This window comes from Vanellus vanellus, assembly GCF_965231255.1.
Source record: "Vanellus vanellus genome assembly, chromosome: 6".
NCBI classification, from domain to species: Eukaryota; Metazoa; Chordata; class Aves; order Charadriiformes; family Charadriidae; genus Vanellus; species Vanellus vanellus.
In genome coordinates this window covers 53,664,062-53,686,409 of record NC_138911.1, presented here as the reverse complement: position 1 = coordinate 53,686,409, position 22,348 = coordinate 53,664,062, and the positions used below count along the sequence as shown (strand labels likewise).

The 22,348-nt window shown below is 41.3% G+C and overlaps 1 protein-coding gene across 2 annotated transcripts; it reads right to left on the bottom strand.

Moving 5' to 3' along the window:
* Nucleotides 1-491: 491 nt before the first annotated feature.
* PSMA3 (proteasome 20S subunit alpha 3) lies at nucleotides 492-19,558 on the bottom strand. Of its 2 annotated transcripts, XM_082485309.1 has the most exons (12): nucleotides 19,501-19,558; nucleotides 18,263-18,345; nucleotides 17,042-17,165; nucleotides 16,132-16,233; nucleotides 15,928-16,001; nucleotides 15,266-15,338; nucleotides 14,296-14,361; nucleotides 10,661-10,707; nucleotides 8,215-8,282; nucleotides 8,010-8,074; nucleotides 7,361-7,452; nucleotides 492-940 (listed from the first exon to the last, which is right to left on the bottom strand). In XM_082485309.1, exons 1-11 carry the CDS (start codon nucleotides 19,519-19,521, stop codon nucleotides 7,408-7,410), a joined length of 768 nt encoding a protein of 255 aa, XP_082341435.1. In that variant the 5' UTR covers nucleotides 19,522-19,558; the 3' UTR covers nucleotides 492-940; nucleotides 7,361-7,407. The 2 variants fall into 2 exon arrangements, with proteins under 2 accessions (XP_082341435.1, XP_082341434.1); XM_082485308.1 differs by lacking the exon at nucleotides 492-940 and having other exon boundaries at nucleotides 7,264-7,452.
* Nucleotides 19,559-22,348: the final 2,790 nt, after the last annotated feature.

Sequence of the window (22,348 nt, the reverse complement as noted above, 5' to 3'; positions counted from 1 at the left end):
AACCATTAGAGCTATGTTCTCATATCCACAGGCTTTTTCAGACATTAGTGAGTGGCTTGTTCAGCTTGGATTTTTACTGAAATATATCTTTCCATACTTGTAGAGATAAAAAATAAGGTTCTAATACTCATGGTAAGTCCTTAGGTGTGGTCCACCTGCCAGCGTAGGTGTCACTCTCAAGCTTGTCAGCACTGATAAACTGTTGATTAAAATGATGGATTGTTACAGATGCAGGTTGTAGAGCAGCATGATCCAAATGAATTGGGACTGTAGGTGCATGGTCTTTCCTTGTAACTAGTTTCCAGAAAGCAACGTGTATGCCACTAAGCACAAAGCAAGAACTACTTCTGCAAAGCACAGCTGCTCAGCAAAAGAAAGCCTGTGAAGGCAGTAGTTATGTGGACTTTCTTCTAAGCTTTCTGCTTGTCCAAATTACTTTTGGACTTGATGACCTTTAAAGGTCCCTTCCAACCCAAACTATTCTATGATTCTATAATCACTTAGGGTTAACCTGCTTATCATTCATAGCTACCAAGATGGCAGTTTGTCAGTATTGATTCTTTTTTAAAAGTATTAATGCCTTCAGTCTCTTGAATTAAATGGTATTAGCTGTAAGTAGCTGCTGTTAGTGAGAATCTACAGTTCAGCCAGTGATTATATTCTGAATTTTTCCTCCTTAGTTGCCTTTTTCAAAAGATGCTTTTTATTTGTGTATATTGTTTGGAGGATATTATTACAGGTAGCTGATTTCCAGGTGGCCAGGGAATTAGCTGACCAATCAACACTGCGTAATGCACAATTAACTTGTGAATTAATTGGAAGACAATACTGTTTGCGCGACCTTCAGGGATATGCAGGACCTTGTTTGTACCTTCAGGGGTATGCTTCCTCCTGCAGTGCTTCTGTGTAGTCTGTCACCCCATTGGTTACACCAGTACAGCTGTGAACAGAACCACTGAAATGAGCTGTTTTGTGTAACATCCAGAACTCCGAAAGAACAAAATACCTGTCCTTTTGGAGTTTAATTATTCTGAATCAATGAAAGATCTTTTATTAGTGTGGGAGTGATCTCCTTGCAAGTAGTGCAAAGGGGGACAAACTGGTCTAAGTGTAGAAAACAAGCATTTGGCTGGGGGAAGTAGTTGTTTGTTAAACCAACTGACTGACAAGGAAACACATTAAGCTACATTTATTTTGATTCTGCTTCCTAAAACAGTATTTCAGAATTATTTTTTTTTCTATTCTTGATGTATATAGAAAAGTAATTGGGGAAAAGTAGCCTCTCAAGTGGTGTGCTTTGTAGACTGTGGTAACACCTAGAATTAGAGCTGAAATTGAGCTTTCCGTAAGTGTTCTGTTAAAGTCATCTAGCACTTCCTTTGGTGCTCTTGACACCTGCTAATGTAGTCTAATGTAATAGGTCTCTGTCCTCCCCTGAAATAATGAAAGTAGCCGATTCCTGCTTTTCTAAAAGCCCTGGAAACAAGATAAATTTCACTTTCAAAAAAATTGGGCATCACTTGGGTGGGTTTTAGGGTTTTGTGTGTGTGCATTTGGAATGTGTCAGATTCTGGGTGAATTTACTATAACCAAACCTATTATTAATCTGCTGAAATTTGAATCTTAATGAATGTATTTTGGATATGCAGACAATACATGCACCAAATGATATCTAACTTTATGCAGCAATAAACCCCCCCATGTTCTTTCTCAACTCTGACTTGGCTTGTTTTACCACGCAACCTAAAATGGTATTTTCAGTGGGTAGTTCTTACACTGTCTTTAGGGAGACTTCAGGAGATTTCAGTTTTTCCTGTATCTGATTATATGCATGCTTGGACTACAAACTGTGTGATGCTGCTGCCTGCTTTATTCTAGTTGTCCATTTTTGGTTGGCACAGTAACTTGTAAGAACCATTTTTAAACAACTTTTTCAGAGTCCTTTAATAGCAATGTACTGAAGATGAAAGAGCACCGTATGGTGATTGCTTAGTCCGTCTGGAAATAGACTTGGTTTGAGCTTGGTTGTAGCTCCCATGTTCTCAAATACTAGAATGTATTTACTGGACAAACAGTAAGGCTATACTCTTACCTCTTCTACTACCTCCTGTTTTCTGCAACTCTGTATAATTAGACATAATAGGTAGCAGGATCTTTTATGATGGAAAGTTACAAGCAGTTGGTGTCTCAAAATAGCTCTCAGTTCTGAAGTAAATGTAACTTCTTGCTGCATGTTACTTGAAAAACTGGTGGGTGGAGGAAACGCTAGTCCTTGTCTTATAGGCATATGCAACTGAAGGAAGAAAATGAGGGGGAGAGAACAGTCTCCGTACTGCATTTTTGGTGCTATTACAGTCTTAAAATTGTCATGACAACTAATACTATTTTTCTCTTCAGAATCTTGAAACTGTGCACTTTATTTTAAGGTCACGATCACCTCCCAGCTGACAAATGCTTAAGATGCATTGTTGAATTAACTGTTATGTGTTTCCTTCTATGGTTACAGTTTTATCTTAAGGAAGAGACTTGCAAAACAGCATATGTAGTTATTCCAAATCTCCTTCCTTAAGGGTGACTTGGACTATATTATATAGCCAGATAGCATCCCAAGCAGTATTGTGTCTGTATAGACAGTCACACTTTCAGCATGTGGGGCTTTTAACCTCACGCTATCCAGCTATTTTTGGTGACGAGAAGGAAATAACAAATGACCTGATGCTTGGCATACCTCAGATCTGCATGAGATAAATTGAAATGTTTCCTTTCTGAGCGTCAGCACCAAATACAGATTAGTACTATTTCTTTTGGAGATACCCTTATGGATATCTGCCACACAGGAGATTTTACATGTGGATTACTTCTATGAGCTGTTCTTCTATGGTACAACTGAGCTGTTAGAAGCTCATAATTTCACCAGTAGTATTAGTTGTAGTGAAGATATCCAAACCAGTATTTCTTAATGCTATGTAAAGGCAGTACAAACAATGAAAATTGATTATACTGATGCAGTTAGCCTAAACTTGATTTTTGAACTCTGCAAGTCCAGTTGTGTATTCTAAAATCTGTCCTGGTGCAGTCCTGGAGATGTATGTAAGTAAACTAGATGGTGGGTTGTATTTATTTTTTTTTCAATTTGTCACCTGCAGTTCACTGTAGTCCCCTTCTTAATTCTCTTTAATATGCCTTCTGTATGTGAACTTGCTGACTAAATAATTGTAACAGGGAATGTGACATATCCAGTCCTATTAAATATCAGAGTAGTGATTCATCAGGTGCTGAGTAACAGTCAGTGGATGTATGAGACTTAAGGCAGAGGAAGCATCTTCTTGTACATCCTACTCTTGTATCATTATTGGATCTACGTATTTCTAAAGCACTCTTTGGTGGAGAGATGACTAAGCTAAGAGATGAGTTGGTCTATACAGTCTTACTTTCTGGTGTTCTGTTAAAGTCTGTGCTTTGAGTCTTAAGCAACAGCATATGCTATTAAAACTCTGAGCTTTAAGCGCTTCAGCATGGCAAGAACTTGTTATGCATTCCAAGTGAGTATTTGACTTTCTGCTCTATTATGTATTCCCATAAATGGCCAGAGCCTGGACTAAGTAGGTTACTTGTGGAGCCTGAAGCAAGAAGTGCTGCTTGGTATGGGCTAATTATGCTTTTTTTGTGTGTTATCTTTAGAACTGAAACTTCCCAGTGCTTTGGGCAGAAATAATTCAAATGAGACTGTTAAGAATCACCTCTTGCTTAAATCTCCACTTCAGAAACTTTTACCCTGCCCATTTGTTAGCCTTGCAATGGATTTTCACATTTCAGTGTTAAACTGAAGTTACAATTAACCATTTTCAAGCCAATTATAAAAGCTAATTTTAATTTTAGGGAAGGGGATCCAAGCCTTACTTTTGTAGGAGGGCATGCTGCCTCCGCTGCTGAAGGCTGCTTCTGGGAGCCTTCCAAGGTCACTGTCACAGGCTGCTGCTGTTAGGTCTAGCACATTGGGCCTGCATGTGTGGCAAGCAGCTCTGCATTGAGTCAGCCAACTGTCCTGCCCTAGTCCCTTGGTGTGTTACAAGACTCACTGCTCTCAGAGTGACCTTGCTCAAAAGTAGTAATATTTAAGTAGGCGCATGTGATATTGTCTCAAGGAACAGCTCTTCTAGAGCTTCACCTCTGCAGACTCTGAGCATGCATACATTATCCAGACATGCCCCACAGCTGAAGCTACAGCAGAGTGACTGGTGGAAGCTTTCAAATCTTTGTTTTGGCTACCTGATTATTTGTTCTCTGGGTTTAAAATCAAACTCTTCCTCCTAGATATTGTTCAAGATTAGAGGGTAAGGGAGTATCTACAATACAGCTAGAGGTTGTTGGTTTTGTTCCCCCCACCCCCTGAGTCCTATACTTAAGACAGGGCTTCTGCTAAAAGTAAGCTCTTTTTGAAATTTATTACTATTTTCTCTTGTTCTGTAACAGGTCTAGTCCTCACTTAAATAATACTCTCAGATCCAGCTTGAGTCCTTCTGGAGCTTAGCTTTCATCAAGTGATTTGCCTCAGACAGCTCTATATATTTAGAAAAAAACCCCATGGTCTTCAACATTTAATCAAAGTTTAGCGATGCTGTGCTGTCCCACTGAATTTTTAGGTCTTTATGTGGTCAGGGTTGCTGAAGCCACTTCATTCTTTCTGGAAGATTTCTTCCCCTGATCTACTTCCACTGTTTGATACAGCAACAAGTAAATACTAATTCTCAGTAGTAAAATTCATTAAAGTTGGCATTTAGCCTATCAGATGTGGACTAAACTAGTGAAACATGATGGCTACTGCACAACTGTATAATTAAGCATTAAGTAACAAGCTTCAAGTTAGTAAGTTACTTGTTAAATGCAATGTGGTTGTCCCATTGGTTATCCCTGTTGAAACTGCAACTAGGTTAAGGCTACAAAAATAGCTGTCATGGGGAGTTTGCAATAGTTTTTCTGCTAAAATGAGAGTCTTTCTGGACTAGAAATCTATTCTAATGTTCCCCAGGCCTTACTGTTAAAAAGTAGCAATCAAACAGATCAAATAGAAGCCTGCTAGTTTCCTGTTTCTAAAGTTAAGGGGAATGTCAATACTAAAATAGCTTATTCAGTATTTTCCTGCTTTTTTCCTCCTTGACGCCCTCCTTTCCTATATAAATGCAAATATTTTCCCCCACCTTCTAATGCTCACTTTTTTCCTCTTTCCCCATGTGCAGTCAATGGAAATGGAAGTAATAGGGTTTTTTTCTTACCATAGATAAAGATCAATTCTTGTAAACAGGTTGAGCCTATACTCTGATAACTTAGTGATTTAATTTGGAAAAGAACCTGACAGTAATAATCACCTTGATATTTTTTAACTCAACATTGCTATGATAGGTGAGACTACTGTGCTGCACTTTGTATGTATTACTATCTACTGCAAAATGCAAATACTCTTGAATTGCTTCTTATTGGACTTTACACCTTTCCACAACAAGCAAAAAATCAGAGCATGGTTCTCTTAAGGAGCTTTTTAGCTACTTATTAGAGAACATGGCAACTTCCTTACTCAGAATTTCCGACTACCTTGCTCTGTTCCTACCTCTATCTTTTCACATATTGTAGAACATATTACAAGATGAAGTGGAAAGAAACACACACAACTACCTTGCTCTTCTTGCTTAACACTGCAAACTGACTTGTGTAACTGTTGCACTTCCTGTCCCTAATTCTGAATGGCCATCACTGAAAAGCCATCCCTGTGTGTGGTTACACACATCCACCCAGTCCTTTAACTTCCATTTAGCAGTCATCAGCAACACTTTAGATACAGAATAAAGACAAAGTGAAGAGAATCAAGTAGTTCTGCTGTCATATATACAGTGAGTTAAAGATAAGCCCTCAGCTAATGTGTAGAGTGCTGATGAGAGTTTCCCCACTGGCACTTGCTAATGACTCAAACAGCTGAATCAGCAGTAAACTTCAGTAATAAATTCAGTTTGAAGAAATACAACACAAAACTAAAGGCTGCCGAAGTGCAACTGCTATATTACTACCTCAGGAGGCTGTCTGTCACGTCATGATTAATGTTGGCTCAGGCAGGCCTGATCAAGCAGTCCAGCAGCCTTTGAAAGCTATGCCCAGCTGCAGAGGCAACAGTTCAGGTACCTTGACTCCAGCTAAGGCTTAAACTCAAGACAGTCACTAAGTATCAAGACAGACCTATCTGTCTCTATTGACTTTCCCTTGTCACAAAAAGGAAGTAGAACCTGTATCTTGTAAGATAAAGACTGTAGAAGGCCAAGTGTAGGTTTGTTTTTTTTTTTTCCCCCAAAGGAAAAAACTATAAAAAAAAAAACTGTAAAGGAAAGCTTTTGTTTTAAGGGCTGGTGATCATTAGTGTGTAGTACTAGTACGAGTTTAATTCATTAGAAAAGTATGCATTTTTAGATTAAGATGACTATTAGAATTTTAACTGCATGTTCAAACAAGACTTCAATTTTAACTGAGTTTTAAGTTGGTGAACAGAATGGCTTGTTACATTGTCCTTCAAGACTTTGAAGTGACTAAAATAGACAGTATTTCTTTCCTAGGAAGTGCGGAAAGAAAGCAGGAAAGCTTTTCAACTCCTGGGAAGGTCAAAAATTGATAAAGCTGATTCAGAAGTGGTTTAAGAAACTACATCTGAATGAAGCTGTTAAAAAATAATTTAGCTCTTCAGGCATTAATTCCAGTTATTTTGCTTAATAGATCTTGCAGCTTTAGAACTCAGCCTAAGCACTATTTTAAATTGAATTAGTTTTTTAATTTCTCCTACTCTTCAGATAAGACTAGGCTTAATACTTCAGATTAAAATTCCTTTTCCTGAACTCTTGCTTTTTACATAATGCTGTTTGGAATTGTTAGCTGTGTGCATCACCTTAACCTGTAACCAGCTGTTTTAGAGTTAGGTATGTTCTCATCTCTTGTGACAAGAGCAATCACAGAGTATGGCTATGAATGAACTGCAAGTTGTGATACTGGTTAATCAAGGAATAACCAAGTACTTGTTTTTAATATTAAACTCTGCAGTATAAACAAGAGACTTGACAAATTTCTAAGGAGATTCTTTTTCTGTACCTAGCCTGGCTGAAATAAAATACTGTAGTAAGAGGAAGCAACACCAGCATGATATCTTTCCTTCTTAATGTCTGTTTTGATACAGAGTACAGTTGCTTCTCTATGCTGCTGGCCTATACTCTTTTGAAATAAAAGCTAACAGACAGTAAAATGGAAAATTTATTAGTGCAAGTTGGTCATTCAGTTTCTTCCAACAAGTACATAATAGCATCCCATGCTTAATACATTATAAACAAACCTGTTCTATGTTAAGAAAAGTTCAACTTGTCTTGAAGTAACAATGTGTTACATATTGTCATCATCTGATTCATCTTCCTCTTTCAAAGATTCCTATTGAAAAAAAATTAAGAAATAGTTTAGCAGTTGTTTTATAGTATGGCCTATAATAAGCAAAATGAGTTTTGCTGTAGCTTTACAATCCTCTCAATGTGTCCAAAGCCTTGTATTCAGCAGGCTAGCTGATAGCTTTAGGAGGTAATACTGAACACCATCGTTACTTTTAAAACAAAGACAAGGCTGTTAAATGCTGGAAGTCTAACTTTCTCCAGATGGTTCTCTCTAAAAACTGTTCTAGGCAACATGTCTTACTACCTACTCACTTATACCATTGTTGAAGAGTTAATATTTACTTTTGAAGGAGAAACACGCCACCTGTGCAAGGCTGCTGAATTACACTGTTTTTGAAAGTAAGATCTAATGCTGGATTACACTGTAAACTTCACTGTTCTCCCTTCAGAATAACATCAGATAATGCTCAAGTGATGTGTGTTGTAACTATACATTTTCCAGCCACGACAACAGTAGAAGCCTAATTTTCAGTTAGTTCCTTCTAATTTAGACTTGATTGTAAAGTGAAGCACAGAAACACCGCCAAAGTCAGACCTTACCTTGGCATATTTTTCTGCTTCTTCCCTGATGTCTTTGGGAACAATTTCATGTTTTCCATTGGTTACTGCCAATAAAAAGAGTACATCTTAAGTAGAATTCAAACAAAGACTTTGACATACAGAGTGAAGTTAAGAAGCAATGTTTTAAATTAAAGAAAGTTATAAGTTTTCTGTAGTGCTTATAGAAATTACAGAAATGCATTACTTTCTCCAACCCAGCTGAGTTCCAGCTCAAAAGCTTTATCCTTTACTTCATCGTGAACTATGTAGATTCTGGAAGGAACAGAGAAAGCACAGATTAGAACAGATGGATCAATGGGCTAAAGATACTTTCTTCCTTTCACAGATTTCTTCTGTTGAAATACTTTTCTTATGGTTAACAGAAGCTCTCCCCATGCCTTCTCCCCTGCCCACACACACAAAAACACCAGAAAATTTTCCAGGCTTAATTGTTAGTACAACAATACATTAAAATGATTACAGTTAAGATGCAGGTTGAGATGTTCAAGTTATCCTAATCAGAACATTAGGATTCAAATACTGCAGAACCAAGGCTGCGTCATTATTGCCTGCTTCTGCTAGATTAGTTGTAATAGTTAGGAGCATCCTGTATTTCTCCTGTAAATCTTATTTCAGTTTACACTTTAAGACTAAATTCCAACACTATAGTATCTTGTGTCTAATTAGAAGCCTGTACAAAGATCTCCATATAGACTGCCATGCTTATGGCAAACACGATGGTAATCAGAATTTAAACTACAAGTGGTATTACAGCATACACAGTACCAGCCAGGCTAGTAAAATCACTCCTCAGTCTGTGGGATAAAAATCTTGTGCTATAATAGCAATACTGATTTGACTGCATCATAGTATTCAGTCCTCAGTGGCAGAACATGTAAACAACCCTGAGTTGAGACATACACTCAAAACAATAGAACTTACAGTAACCTGTGGCTTCACTTGTTGAGAAGGTTGTATTCCTTAGTTTGTTTCAGAAAACATTAATAAGTCAAAAGCTGAAAAATACCAGTTATTTCTAGCCAACATAGAAAGACTGGAGATAGTGGAGGAAGGAAGGATACCTTCAGCACCATACAAAGTACTTCCAATTAAAGTTTGATAGAAGTATTGTGAAACTAATATAGAGAACAAAGTTAACATTGGTGTCCAGGAAAATATCTCTATCTGCTTATGTTCTTCTAACACCCTTCTGTCACTGTTGGACTGGACTTACTGATCATTGCCTAAGTTGATCTATAGGCCTTTTTATGTGTTCAGCTGGGTACAAGCCTTTCACAACATGTTCCATTACAAGCTCTTGAAGAAATCATTACTCCAGACTCTGGCTAGTATTTTATGGTTAAAAAAATGAAAAAATGAGTAAAATCTTTGCTATCTTGCTAAATGCTACTAAGGAGCTGAACTTGAGCTAAAAAACCAGAATTATATCTAGAGCTGATGTTTTCAGCTGAGGCAGAATTAAACAACACAAGCCTTTTTGTCATTTGAAAATCCATGCCTTACTTGTGCCATAACTGCTTTGAGGTCCTTGCTAGGTACCAAGAACAGAGATCCTACATTTTTTTTCGTCTAGTTGCTGCCATGACAACCTCAGACACAAACTCCAAAATAAACTCCCATGCTGCAACACCAATGATAGAAGCATATTTATTACTTCTTTATAAGCTAAGCAACAGCCATAAAATGCTGGAGTTTAATAATCTGCAGCTGCAAAACTGTAAATTTGTGACGAGCACAGAACAGTGTTCTCAAAGCATTAAAATGAAGTGAAAAAGATACTTCTATTTGCTTGAAGAGATACTAAATCACAAAGTATTTTCAAGATAGTTTACTACTGGCCAATTCATGCTCTACCTAGAAGATACTAGGAAGAGAAGACTTTCTGCTTTCTTCCTCACTAGTACATGACTTACTGAGTGGTACCTTTTTTTCCCCCACCTGTGAGTACACTATCCTCACATAAGAGTTTGTGGGATAGTATTATTAACTACAGTGATAATTCCATCACTGGTGTGTTGTACTAAATTACATCAGTAAATTGCAAATTAAATATCAAGCTTTACCATTTAAATAAGACCAGCTATAGCCTATATATACATCTTTAAACAAGGAGTTATACTTCGCTTCTTTCCTAAGCACTTGAGGTTTCTAGGCAAACAGGAAGGCTGGGTCAAAGACGTCAGCTCCATTTCTGAACTGCTACTTCATGTCTGAGGCATCAGTTCATCATTTATTCTGCATAACAGAGTGTACAGCTCTTTCTTCAGAATCAGGACACCAAGGAGTTTCCCCTATCTGTCACCTAGTTTATGCACTTTAAAACCAGTGGCTATATTCAGACAGTTTAACAGTTTAACATTAACTGGTGCTACAAGTTGCATCGATAAAAAGTAGCAGATGAGATCAAAAGGCATATTTTTCACATCCTTTGGTATTTTTCAGTACTGAGTAGCATATCCCATCTCACAAGGAGAGAAAAAAATATTAATATCAGAAGATACTAGAGTCAGCACTCATCTAGTACAAATGGAACCTGGTACCCAATTTAAAAGGAACAGCTTCAGTTTGAAACCGTAACAAGCTCACCAGTACAGATTTTGTTGAGTTGGAAAAACAGGTTGGAGACTTACATTTTTGCAACCTCTTTAACAACATCACGGCAGGTCATGTCCTTCATCTGTAGACAAAAGATACACAGCTTAAGAGAATATACTGTTTTCCATTTCCACAAGGCCAGAACACAGGCGGCTACGAACATGCCTAATGAGCCTACTGTTTAGGAGTGATAAAAGTGACAAAAAGTTAAGAGAAGAACCTAAATTATTGTCTGTGATGTGTCTTTCAGCCTGCTGTATGCAAGTCATTCTTCCAGTGAGGAATTTTACAATTGAAAGATTCTATGAAAAAACTGTTACGTGGAAACTTCCCCAGTTTAAAGTGCTTATCATCTGGAAGCTTAGAAGCTGAACCTTAGTATTCTAAAAGCTTGATTTATTCTTATGATCAACTGACATAAGCTAGCCACATGTACAGTATGGGGGAGGCAACATATTTTTACACAAAATATTCATATTCTTTCTGGGTAGTATAGTAATAATTTCTCTCTTAGCAAGACTTCAGACAAGTAATTTTGACTTAAGTAATGCCCTAAGAGGAGAATATTGTTCCACTGTTAACAACCAACTGCATGCCCGAGCAAGGTATCAGCATCTCATTTTACATTTTCTCACTGTTACATCAGTCTTCTGACAGTTTCACAGTTAATCAAAACAAAGTGTCATGCCAATTTCCATGACATAATAAACTTATGTTTTGTAGGTCAAAGCACTTGCCAGAACTCTTCTGAACGAGGAAATAGTAATGTACATTTCATTAATGCAGGTTTGAAACAAGATTAGCTTCATTTCCTTTCTCAAGGTTTCATTTGCACAAACCAGATGGACATGAGCCTTTGATACTGCACTCACAAAAATGCACCTGTCATTATTCATTGGAACCACCATGATATCCATCACAAAACACAGGCCAATACATTCCACATTTTACTGATGCTTTCCCTAGCATAAAATGATTTTTAAGTTCAATATAAGTTATAATTTCTTTCTTTCCCTATTATTTACACCGAGCTCAGAATGTAATGTGTTAATTATATATATTTTACTGTCCCTGTTTGATTCTCAAAATGTTTTCAAAACCATAATATGGAAGGTAGTTATGAGACACTGGTGAAGGAGTTAAGATGACAACAGTCCTTTGTTCACATTGAGTGTCACAACACTTTCTTCCCACAGAAGCAATGGGCCAGAGAAAAAATGCCCATGTCTGGTTAGACAAACATGACATCTCAGTCCCATCCCAAAAAGTTTCCTAAAGAGATAAAGACCCATTGCCCCAGCCCTTACGTTTCTGACAATCCATAACACACACAGCACTGGCTGCTGTGTACAAATATAAATTACGTCACTCAAACATTTATATTGCTATGTGCATTTATCCCTACAAAGTTAGTCACAAAATAGGAAAACCCAAAAGTCTGCCACTATCACACATACTTAGAAGAGAGAAAACCGAAGTACATGTATTTTTTGCCATTACCCTTTTCCCATCCCAGGTATGTTAATTCTGCAGGCAGTAAGAGTAAACACCGGAACAGTTTATCACAGGAGTTAATTATGATTATGTCCATATATCAAAAAGTTGTACATAGCATCAGAGCTGCATGAGAAGCACTGTAGAAGAGATCAAGAGATTCAAGTACTCTCCACACAACTACGAGTTTTCCCACAGCTGAAGATATCAGACATTTGCCTAAGATGCAACAGATGTGATCAGTGCAGTGTTTTCTGCTTGTGCCCTCAGCTACACATGAGGGTTTCGCGTGCTATTTCCCCTCCCAGATTATCTGCTCTGCAGTACCTGTAAGGCAGGTTTAAAGTTTTGACTACCTGCTTGCCTCTTACTCTCCACCTTTAGTCTTTTCTTCCATAGATTTTTTCTTAGTTGACAGGCTACCGTAGGCAGTATCACCCCACAAAGGCTTTTGTACTTCTGTCATTTTCTCATTTCAGTTTTGACCAATTCATCTCGTCAAAATTAACTGACCTGGAAACCTGCCCAGTCTACAGTTAACAAAAACCAACAGCATGCAAGACTGGACTTGCTTCACATTGCTGTGACAAGATCATACGCGTTACTGAAGACATTCTGCAAACAAGCCATTAAACAATGCAGTTAGGCCATATGGCACACCACTGTTCCCATGTACTAAATTTTACAGGTTCTACTGTAAAGTTCAAGGAATATAAAAACTTACTGGCTGTACAAAAATCAGTCAATGTAACAGAAGTTTTTGAATATCCCAGCACTGCACAGAAAACTAATTTTTTTGGGGGTAGATTACATGTTACCCAACATATCATCTTTCTGCCAATTTGCACACGTGGAAATTGAAATTATGATTTATCAGATGCCATAATTCCAGTATAAAGATCAGATGATCTTGTACATTTCTTACTTTTAATTTGGTATTCAAGCATCTGACCAAATTCAAGACCGAATGAATCACGTCTACAAACATTTTAATTTTTCCTGTAATTTTTCAGTTATGATGCTACAGCACCATAAACAGACTATTCTTAAAAGCATGAAGACCATATGAACTCTGAACCTTTCCATGAACAGCTGTGATGTACTTCTGCAGACCAAAACCATAAATAAGATGCAAGCAAAGTAAAAAGTAAGAATTACATGAGACAGACCAGGAGTAGGGTTGTCACATCTTAATTGCCTCCAATTCCATGGGTACAAATAGTAAAACAAAAGGGAAGGACAGACGTCCTTTACTATTCTAACATAGTTCTAAATGAGTTTAAGGCACACTTCAGTACATTTCAGTAGTCTCCCCACAGACTAGTTATACACAGCCAACTGTTTGCATGCTCATTCAGAAGGCTACAAAATAACTTCTCGGTGTGCCTCCCAGAACTTTTCTTGTAACACTTCACAAGTTATAGTACTGTGCAAGCAGGAAACAGAAACAGCTCTTTTGGGTCACTATGATGGTGTGCCATATAGTTGTACTCTTCCAGTGTTCACAGCAGTGAAGTCCTTTTCATCAGACATGTAAAGGTGTTTTGAAAGGTATATTAGAGTCAGCAGCAACAAGCTACTTGAACAGATCTTTTGAAAAAAGGCAGTACCTCAGCACTGGCCAGCTGGGAAACACTGTCTCACGTGGCAAGGACTTTACTTTTGCCATTACATTTTCAGAGTCACAATATTCTACAGGTTCAGTATTCTCCGGCTCCACTCATTGTTCTTATCAAAACTGTATTTTTCAACTTTTTTTAACAAAAGGATCATCTAAAACCTTTGGTAAAAAATAGATATACCACGCTATACAATGTTGCCCTAAGGTTTTCATTCACAACTAAAAAGTTAGTTACGCTTTTATATTCACTCAGTTACTTTGCTCGATGGCATGCATGGAAGCATATGTTTATGCTTCCCATTTTAAACATGTACTCCCTGTGAACTATCCATTGCCCACGGGCAAGACTTGAGAAATACTGCTATTATAGAGGCTAAAACATCTCCTGCAACGCACAAGGAAATATTCCATCTGCTTCTCCTGTTTTTTATATTTCAGGCATTCTAATAATAATAATAATAATAATAATAATAATAATAATAATAATAATAATAATAATAATAATAATCTGGAATATTTGTCTTGAAACAGCACCACAGAACTGTAACATCATACCTGAAGTTTTTCTATCTCTGTTTTTGCAGCCTGCCTGGCTTTACCAATGGCACACCCCCAGTAACCCTAAAAAAAAAAAAAGAAACAAAAAATATGCAAATTTAAATAAATACCAAGCCCTCTGCAGTTCTTACAGTCACTTAGCATATGACAACTCTCACCCTACTCACATAGCAAGAAGGCTAATATACAGTAAACCTTGGTATTGTTCTCTCTCAGGGCACATTCCCAAATTGTTGAATAGAACCCAATTACTAGATTAATTACTACCACTGTTGATAGAAAACAGAAATGCTCAGTAGTTCCTGGACAGAAACGCATCTGCTCAATTTGTTATTACAGTAAATTGAAGAGCAAACTAGAATTAGTGAAGTTCACCTACCATGAAAATATATTGAAGTGCAGACACATAAAAATTAAGCACTTCTATTTCCCTCAACAGCTATAGTATTGGATATATTGAACAAAAATTTTAAAAAATCATAACAATATGAGTTTGTATTGTCCTCTATGTAATACACAGCTGAAGAAGCAGCACTAACAACAATTAACAAAAGTATCTATTTTGATTTGACTTGCTATTAGCAGCCATTGTCAGAGTAACAGCCCTCTCTTACCTGAAGTATTGTGTGAATGGGGTATCATTACAATACTTGCCCTTTTTGGGCAGTGGATGGGACTTTTCATTGGATATAGTCAGGTGAATGAACTGCTAAGTTTGTGACAGACAAGCTTTCAAACTAGTTTCTCAGAGACTGTACTTCTAAGAAATTAGAATACACAATGCGTGTTCAACAAGGACATGCAAAACCCAGATCTGTTCATTTTAAGCAGTGATTCATCAGAGATCTTCCAAGACAAAAAGAGAAAAAAATAATGGCTCTTTTGGAACAACACTTACTATTTTCCTAAGTAGGAACTTTTAGGAGGGTAACTTATGACAAGATGGAAATATTTTTTACACACTCACGTATGAAACTCCTGATGGATCAATCATATACAGTTGTGCACCATCATCATCATCATAGGACCCCAACATGAAACTGGGGGGAAAATGTGAAATTAGAAACATTTCTTTTACCAACTCACACAGAATTATAAACTACACCAACTCAGGTTTCCTACATGCTGCTTTTCCTATCCTGCTAGATTCCATTAAGCAATTTGTCTGAACAGTTTAGTGTTACCATGACAGCCCAGCACCTGCAAGTTGCCAGAAGCAAGTTTCACTTACCTGTAAGGAGACAGCAGATCTCAGTTTAGTAGTCCCTTTGTACTAGAACTGCATAGTAATTGTAACCTACTCTTTATCTACCAGGACAAGCAGGACGATTGCAGTGGAAGATTCTGCTTTTGTCACCGTCACAAATAGAATAGCATCAAATCTTCAACTTCAAAATTCAGGGACAAACTGGCAATCTATGTAGAAGCTTGGCATACTGTTATGCAAATGTGAATTCTTCACCTCAGGTTTTGCGCACACACACACAAAAAGGGAGAAGAATCTGTTTATGAGATGACTTGCAGGTTACTAATTCCAAGTTTAAAAAAAAAGACCTCAGACATCCTAAGTAGTTCCAGAGATTGTGAAACAAGAGATTCTGACAAATAGTGTATGTCTGAAAAACTTACCTGCAACCAAAAGGTCTGACAGCACTGTATAGTGTGTATGCATGCACATACATAGCCACTCTGTCTGCAAGATGCTAGGCAGAAAAAGGAAAAAAAAAAAACACCTTTACTTACAGATATGTCATCCTCAAGTAACAGAATTTAATTCTCCACAACAAGACTAAGAAAGTCAGAAAACCCAAGTGAACTGTGCCAATTTCTTACCTTCAGTGGAATATCATAGCCATAGTTAGATCTAAAGTTAGAAGCCTCTTCTCTAGCTATGTCTGCTAAAGAACGAGCGTCTGCCAAAAGTCCCGCTACTGCCTGAAATGAGAATTGTCATCAGCTAGGCCAAGCATACCTTGCAATAACTTGGACATGGACAAAAGTCTAATTATGTGACTTAACCAAGATCTTTACTGAATTCTACATACTACTACAAGTGAACTCAAACTATCCATCTGCTAGCAAGCTCAAAATATGCCAATATGATTATATACTAACACAGAATAGAATTTTTCTCTAAGAAAATCAAGAACCAAAATTATCTTCATGTTAAATAGTGTCTTATGATTTGCCACAACTACACTAACCCAAACTATATATAATATATATAATATATATTCAACAGATAGCTTCAGGCATTTCTGTCACATGGTAACCACTACTTGATATCACCCTGATTAGCCAGTAATCCATACACCAGTCTTTAAAGAATTCCTCTGACTCCCACACTCTTGGGAAGAGAATCTTGTATGCAGCATGTTTTCCCCTTAACAAACCTTATTTGTTAACTGTGTAAAAAAGCACCACTTTAGCACTTGTGTTTATATTTACATTCAAGTTTGAACAACTGGAATGCTGAAAAGCATTTCAAAAAAATTTAAAACAGCCTCAAAATATGTTTATCTTCCATTTTAAATTTGAATTTTATTTATATATGTGTGTGTGCAATCAAGACTAAATTACAGAGAACAGTAAAAAAGACCCACTGGCATTTCTGTTTCTGTACACAGAAACATTAACATTACTTCCCTAATCTACTTACTATTGATTCTCCAATTCATAGATTTCTATTTTTGAGGGGGGTCCCTTTCAATTAACGAAAAACTAAAATTAAATAGCACCTTACCATTCCAACATGTCGATCGACATTAAAGAGACGTTTATTGGAGCCCTCTTCATAAAGCTTGGACAGAACCAGTTTTTCTACTCCAAAGACAACACCATCTTTGCACCTTATCCCAATTGCTGTACTGAAAGACAAGATAAATTTAAGTTTTCCACACAGAACTGTAGTGTAAAATACATAATAGAGAATTAACAAAATACAAGAAACCATGACGTAATTTCTCCAGAAGTAGATTTGTTACAACTCCACTTTAGCATTGAAGACAACAAGGAGGGGGGAAAAAAGCCAAGGCTCACTAAACCTACAAACATTTTCTTAAAGGAGGATGGGGCTGCCAAAATTCCCTACCCAAATTGTTTTAAATAGATTCTATGCAGTGGTGGCATTGTTTGAAGCTGTCACATAGCCGCTGCCCAGTCACTGAGCTGAATGACAGTAGCATGAAAACCACAGGCTGTTTAAACCCTTCTTTAGGTAAATTCACTGTTGATCTAGGAGATGCAACAACTCTTTCTCTAACCTTCAAAAAGTGCATCATCAGGCATAGATTACCAACCATGGCATACACAAAATACTTCACTAATCATTACTGGCAGCCTGTAGCTACAATCAGACACTTGGAAGATCCAGTCCATGCCTTGCTAATCAATCATCTTGCTGCCGCCAGAGCACAGTTGGTATTTTCACTTTATAGCATTCCTTCGTATATACTCAAGGGAAGACAGATACTTGCAGAGAAGCTGATGTAGCTTTAGCAGAACTTGTATATTCTCAGTTTCCTGGGGAATGCATATGATGTTATTACAAATTTATGAGGCCCTGAGCATGAGTCTTCCAGTGCCTCAATTCACATCCATAAAATGGGCTTTTAGATACTGCTACAGCAGCTCTACTGCTGTAACAGTTAAGCACCTTACACATAGTAATGAGACCTTCAATCAGATTTTGCCCTAAAGCATAAAATTTTTATTGCCTCAAGCACACACAAGTAAGTTTACTGCCTTCCTGTGTACTCTCCACAACATAACTATTTCTAGCAAGCAAAATTGATCATAGTTTTACACTTAGTTTGAAGCCTCCTAGAACAAACCTAGGGACAGAGTTGCTCAAAAATAATTTTAACATAATTTTATCTGCAATGCCATCATGCTTGTCTAGTCCAATTACCTTGCTTTAAAAAAGGCCAACCAACACATAGAGATGCAGATATTTGTATCTTACCTACTATTCTCCACAGCTTTCATAGCATATTCAACTTGAAATACTCTGCCATCTGGAGAAAACGTGGAAGCTGACAGGTCGTACTAAAGAAAAAGATCCACACTATTCAGGAAAAAAACTTTATATCCCAGTATTTTCACAAGAAGTTTATTTACTTAAAAAAGCAAAACTGTAGCCCACATGACATCTATGACTATGAAGTACCAGAAGCAGGCTGCCCCCTTACATAAGGTGAGAGAACAGCAGCAAACACACACTAACTACTTCAAGAAGTCATCACATCAGTGCTGGATACACCCCCACTTCAAATCCCGTCAATCCAGACATTGCACAGGCCTGCAATCACCATGCATTATGCAATACTTAAAAACCTATGGGAACGTTCTCTGTGCCTTTTAAATTTATTTTATAATTTTTGAAAAAAAAGATATTTACTAACAGGAATATATTTGAAGTGTTTAGAAGTATATTATACACAGAGACAAGCTCACTCCCTACTGGCCGAGCACTACACGAGCGCACAGCCGTAGGTCGGGACCAAAAGCAAGAGAGCGCAGGAGCCCCCTGAACTCCTACTGAAGGACCCGCGGCCAAACCCAGACACACCGCCCTACTTTACTCGTGCTGAAGCGGTCCACGCCTGAGGAAAAAGGCGGTAGGAGGCCGCGGCTCAGCAGCCAACCTCGAAGGTGGCAAGCACTTGGCGACAGCTGGCCCGAGGGCCACCAAAGCGGCTCGGCCAGACCCCCGCCCAGCCCGGTAAGGCGTGTGCGAGACCTGGGCCGTAGCCGCCCGAGCAGAACAAAGCGCACTCCCCGCGGCCACCCCCGGACTAGGAGCACAGGCTCGCCCCGGGGCCGTTCCAGCGGCGGCAGACCCCTCCGGGCCGGCTTCACCCCCGCACCGCCCAAACCCGAGTCAGGGGAGACCGATCCCCGCCCGGCCCCCGACGGCGGCCCCGCCCCCAGGCCCTTGGTTCCCTCGGCCTAACGGGCCGCAGTGACTCAGCAGTGCCGCCGGTACCAGCCCCGCTGCTGCGAGGCGATAGAGCTGACAGGCCGCCCGCGTCCCGCCAGTCTCCGCGCTCCCCGGCGGAGGCGAGCGCAGGATGAAGCTACACGACCCAAGCCGCCCGGCTCCCGCCGCGGCGGCGGCACAAAGCGGACCCCTAGGCCGACGCAGTGGCGGGCAAGGAGGACTGACCGCACTACCGACAGGGCCCACGGAAGCGCACTCACCCCGGTGCCGATGGAGCTCATGGCGGCGGCGCGCTCTGCCACAAGCGGACAGAGTCCCCTCCCGCCCCCACAGCCAAACAATAAGCTCTCTCATTGGCTCACACACCAGCCAATCAGCGAGCGGCAATCCCCAACGGATTCCCAACGACGGAAAAACCAGTCTCAGAGCGCCGCCACGCGGCACCGTGCTGACATCGGCCGAAATTATGCTTTACTAATAGCAGAACACACCTGAAGAGGGCGCCCGGCCAGACCTGTCGGTAGAGAACGCCACGGTTAATCCCAAAATCATGAGTTCCAGCCCCGCATTGAGCGTGTGCCCGATTGCTTTTAAAAGCCGTTAAGGACAAAACCACCGAAAACGGCCACCTCAGGACAAAACCGCCGGAAACGGCTACCTAAGCATCTTTCCCTTTCAACACTGGGCGGCAAATACAACACAAGTCATGCAGGGACCCCTGGAGGACAAATATCCCTGGTTTGGTGACAAGGTGACAACAAAGCAACGGTTGTGGCTATACAAGACACAGTTTTCAGAAACAGAAGTTAGGTTTTCATGACTGAGGGAATACCCCCTCGTTCAGCTTTGGGTCAAGCAAGTGTGCCGATAACAGTAAACTAGGAGGAGCTGCGGACCCCCTCGAGGGCAGAGAGGCCTTACAGGAGAGATCTGGGTAGACTAGAGAGCTGGGCAATCCCCAACAGTATGAAATTTAACAAGAGCGACTGCGGGATTCTCCACCTCGGAAGTTTTGTGGTAACCCGAGCCCCAGGGAGACAGAAGGCTTCCCAAAAAGGCAGGTCTGGTCGGCAGACCAGGGGAGCAGGGAATGAATTCTTTGTTTTGCTTTGCTTAGGTGTGTAGCTCTTGCTTTAGCTACTTAAACTGCCTTAGCCGAACCCACAAGTTTTCCCACTTGTAGCCTTCAGGCTCTCTCCACCATCCCACTGAGGGCTCTGTGATGCCAAGCTGCCTACGGGGATTAACCCACAACACCTGGGAAGCCAAAGCTTCCCAAAGTCAATCATGAAGCCAGAGCCCCCTGCACCAGCTCTACTGCAAAACGCTCCCGGACTCTGGGGCAAATGAGCAGCCGCCACCCTGTGCCCGCCTTCCCCAACCAAGCGATGCATGGCCACTCACGGACACAGCCTTTGTTCAAACAAGTGATCTATTGACATCTTTGTACAGGGGAAAGCTCCCAGAGGGAGGGGACTTTCACCAAGAGGGTGGGAGGGAGGCAGCTGTCCAGGCGGTAACGGGAGGCTCTGTTGCAAGGCTCCTTGCAGCGGTCTCTTCAGCTGCATCGGGTCCCGCTCTGCAGAGCGTGCTTTTGCTGTGGAGGAAAGGTGCGGCAACAGTTCCCACTGCCGACTGAGCAGTGTGTTCTCCGTGTCCAGCAGGCTCAGCTCCGTGGCACCAGCTCCCCGGGGAGTGTCTTCAGGCCTGCCCCTGGGCCGGGAGAACGGCCCCTCTGCCGCAGCACAGCTCTCTGGCCACGTCCTGCTGCTGGGAACACTGGCCGCCGCCTAATCGGTGCTCAGGAAGGTGTAAGAGTCACCGTGCTGCACCCCAAACATCACCTGAATCAGGATGGTACTGTTGGAAGCGTCCGTCAGCCGCAGCTTGCAGGAGCTCCTGGCGGGCAGCACTGTCAGACGGCAGTGTCTCGACTGAGGCCAAACCACCCAGGCGTCTTTTACCAAGTTCTGGAACCAGCGGGTGGTTTTCTCTATGTCGAGGTAGGGGCCGGTGCAGAGGGTGCCTAGGAGGCTGGGACCCTGATTTCTCTGCATCTCCTTGGGGTGGTGGAGGAAGCATGGCGTGTTCTTTGCCAGCCGCTCGCTCGGGCAGGTGCACTCCAGCTCCACGCGGAGGCAGGAGTACTCTGCCGGCATCTCTCCCGCGGCGCCCAGCTCCAGGTGGAAGGCATGGCCACGGGGGGGCTTCAGGGGCACGAGCAGGCGGTAGACAGCATCAACCTCCTGGGCAACCCCACCGCCTAAAGCGCTGCCCACACCGATGACGGACTTCAGTGTTGGCATCAAACTGTTCCGGCAGCGTTTTCGGCAGATACAGAGAAGTTCATCCACCAGGTCCTCCACCATTGTGAACCCTTCTGACAGGTCCAGGAGGCGCTTGGCCGAAATTCTGCCCACATCCCATGCCAGACTGGGTTTCTCTTCATGCTCCTCTGTATCCACCTGGTTTCCAGAGTCCTCCTCGCTGCTGCTGTCTGTCTGGCGGCTCCTTTTCCTCAGCCACCAGCAGAGCCCAAAGAGCATGACGATGACGGCTCCAGCAACAGCCCAGAACTGCCACTGCTGCAAGCCAGAGAAGAGCAGGTCCCCCCAGGCAAAGCCGCTCTGCTCCTGGGTCTTCTGCTCCATCACCTGCTGCAGCCAAGTCATCTCATGGCTCAGCTGCTGCTCATGCTGCTTCATGCCCTCGCGCGTGGCCTCATCCAGCCCATCACCCACCATGCGCGGGAGCTGGATGATGCTTTGCAAGAGCAACACGAAGAATTTGACTGTATCCATGGCCTGCAGGAGGAGAGAGAGAAGGGGTTCAGTGGGGCTGGGAGGGAGGGAGGGAGCTGGCGGTGGGGACAGCGGGGCCGGGAGCCGCAGGGAGCTGGGGGCAGGTGGGAGAGGGGCCGAGGCAGCTGGGGGGCAGCAAGGCCTGCGCCCAGCCCCACCGGCGGCGGCACCGTGCCCGGCCCAAGGCGCCGCCGCGAGCGGCGGGGCCCTCGACGCTGGGTGAGAACCCACCCCCCGGGGGCCCACGATTCTGCCCCGGCCCTGGTCCAGCCCAGCCTCCCCCCGCCTGCGCACTCACCACTGTCCC

Bases quoted from the DNA above. Each gene is read 5' to 3' on its own strand.
- PSMA3 (XM_082485309.1), bottom strand. From the start codon at position 19,521: ATGAGCTCCATCGGCACCGGG. The intron at 10,708-14,295 runs GTATGATGTTAC...TTTTGTCTACAG, and splicing joins CAGAGATAGAAAAACTTCAG to ATGAAGGACATGACCTGCCG. The intron at 8,075-8,214 runs GTAATGCATTTC...TTTTATTGGCAG, and splicing joins ACTCAGCTGGGTTGGAGAAA to TAACCAATGGAAAACATGAA.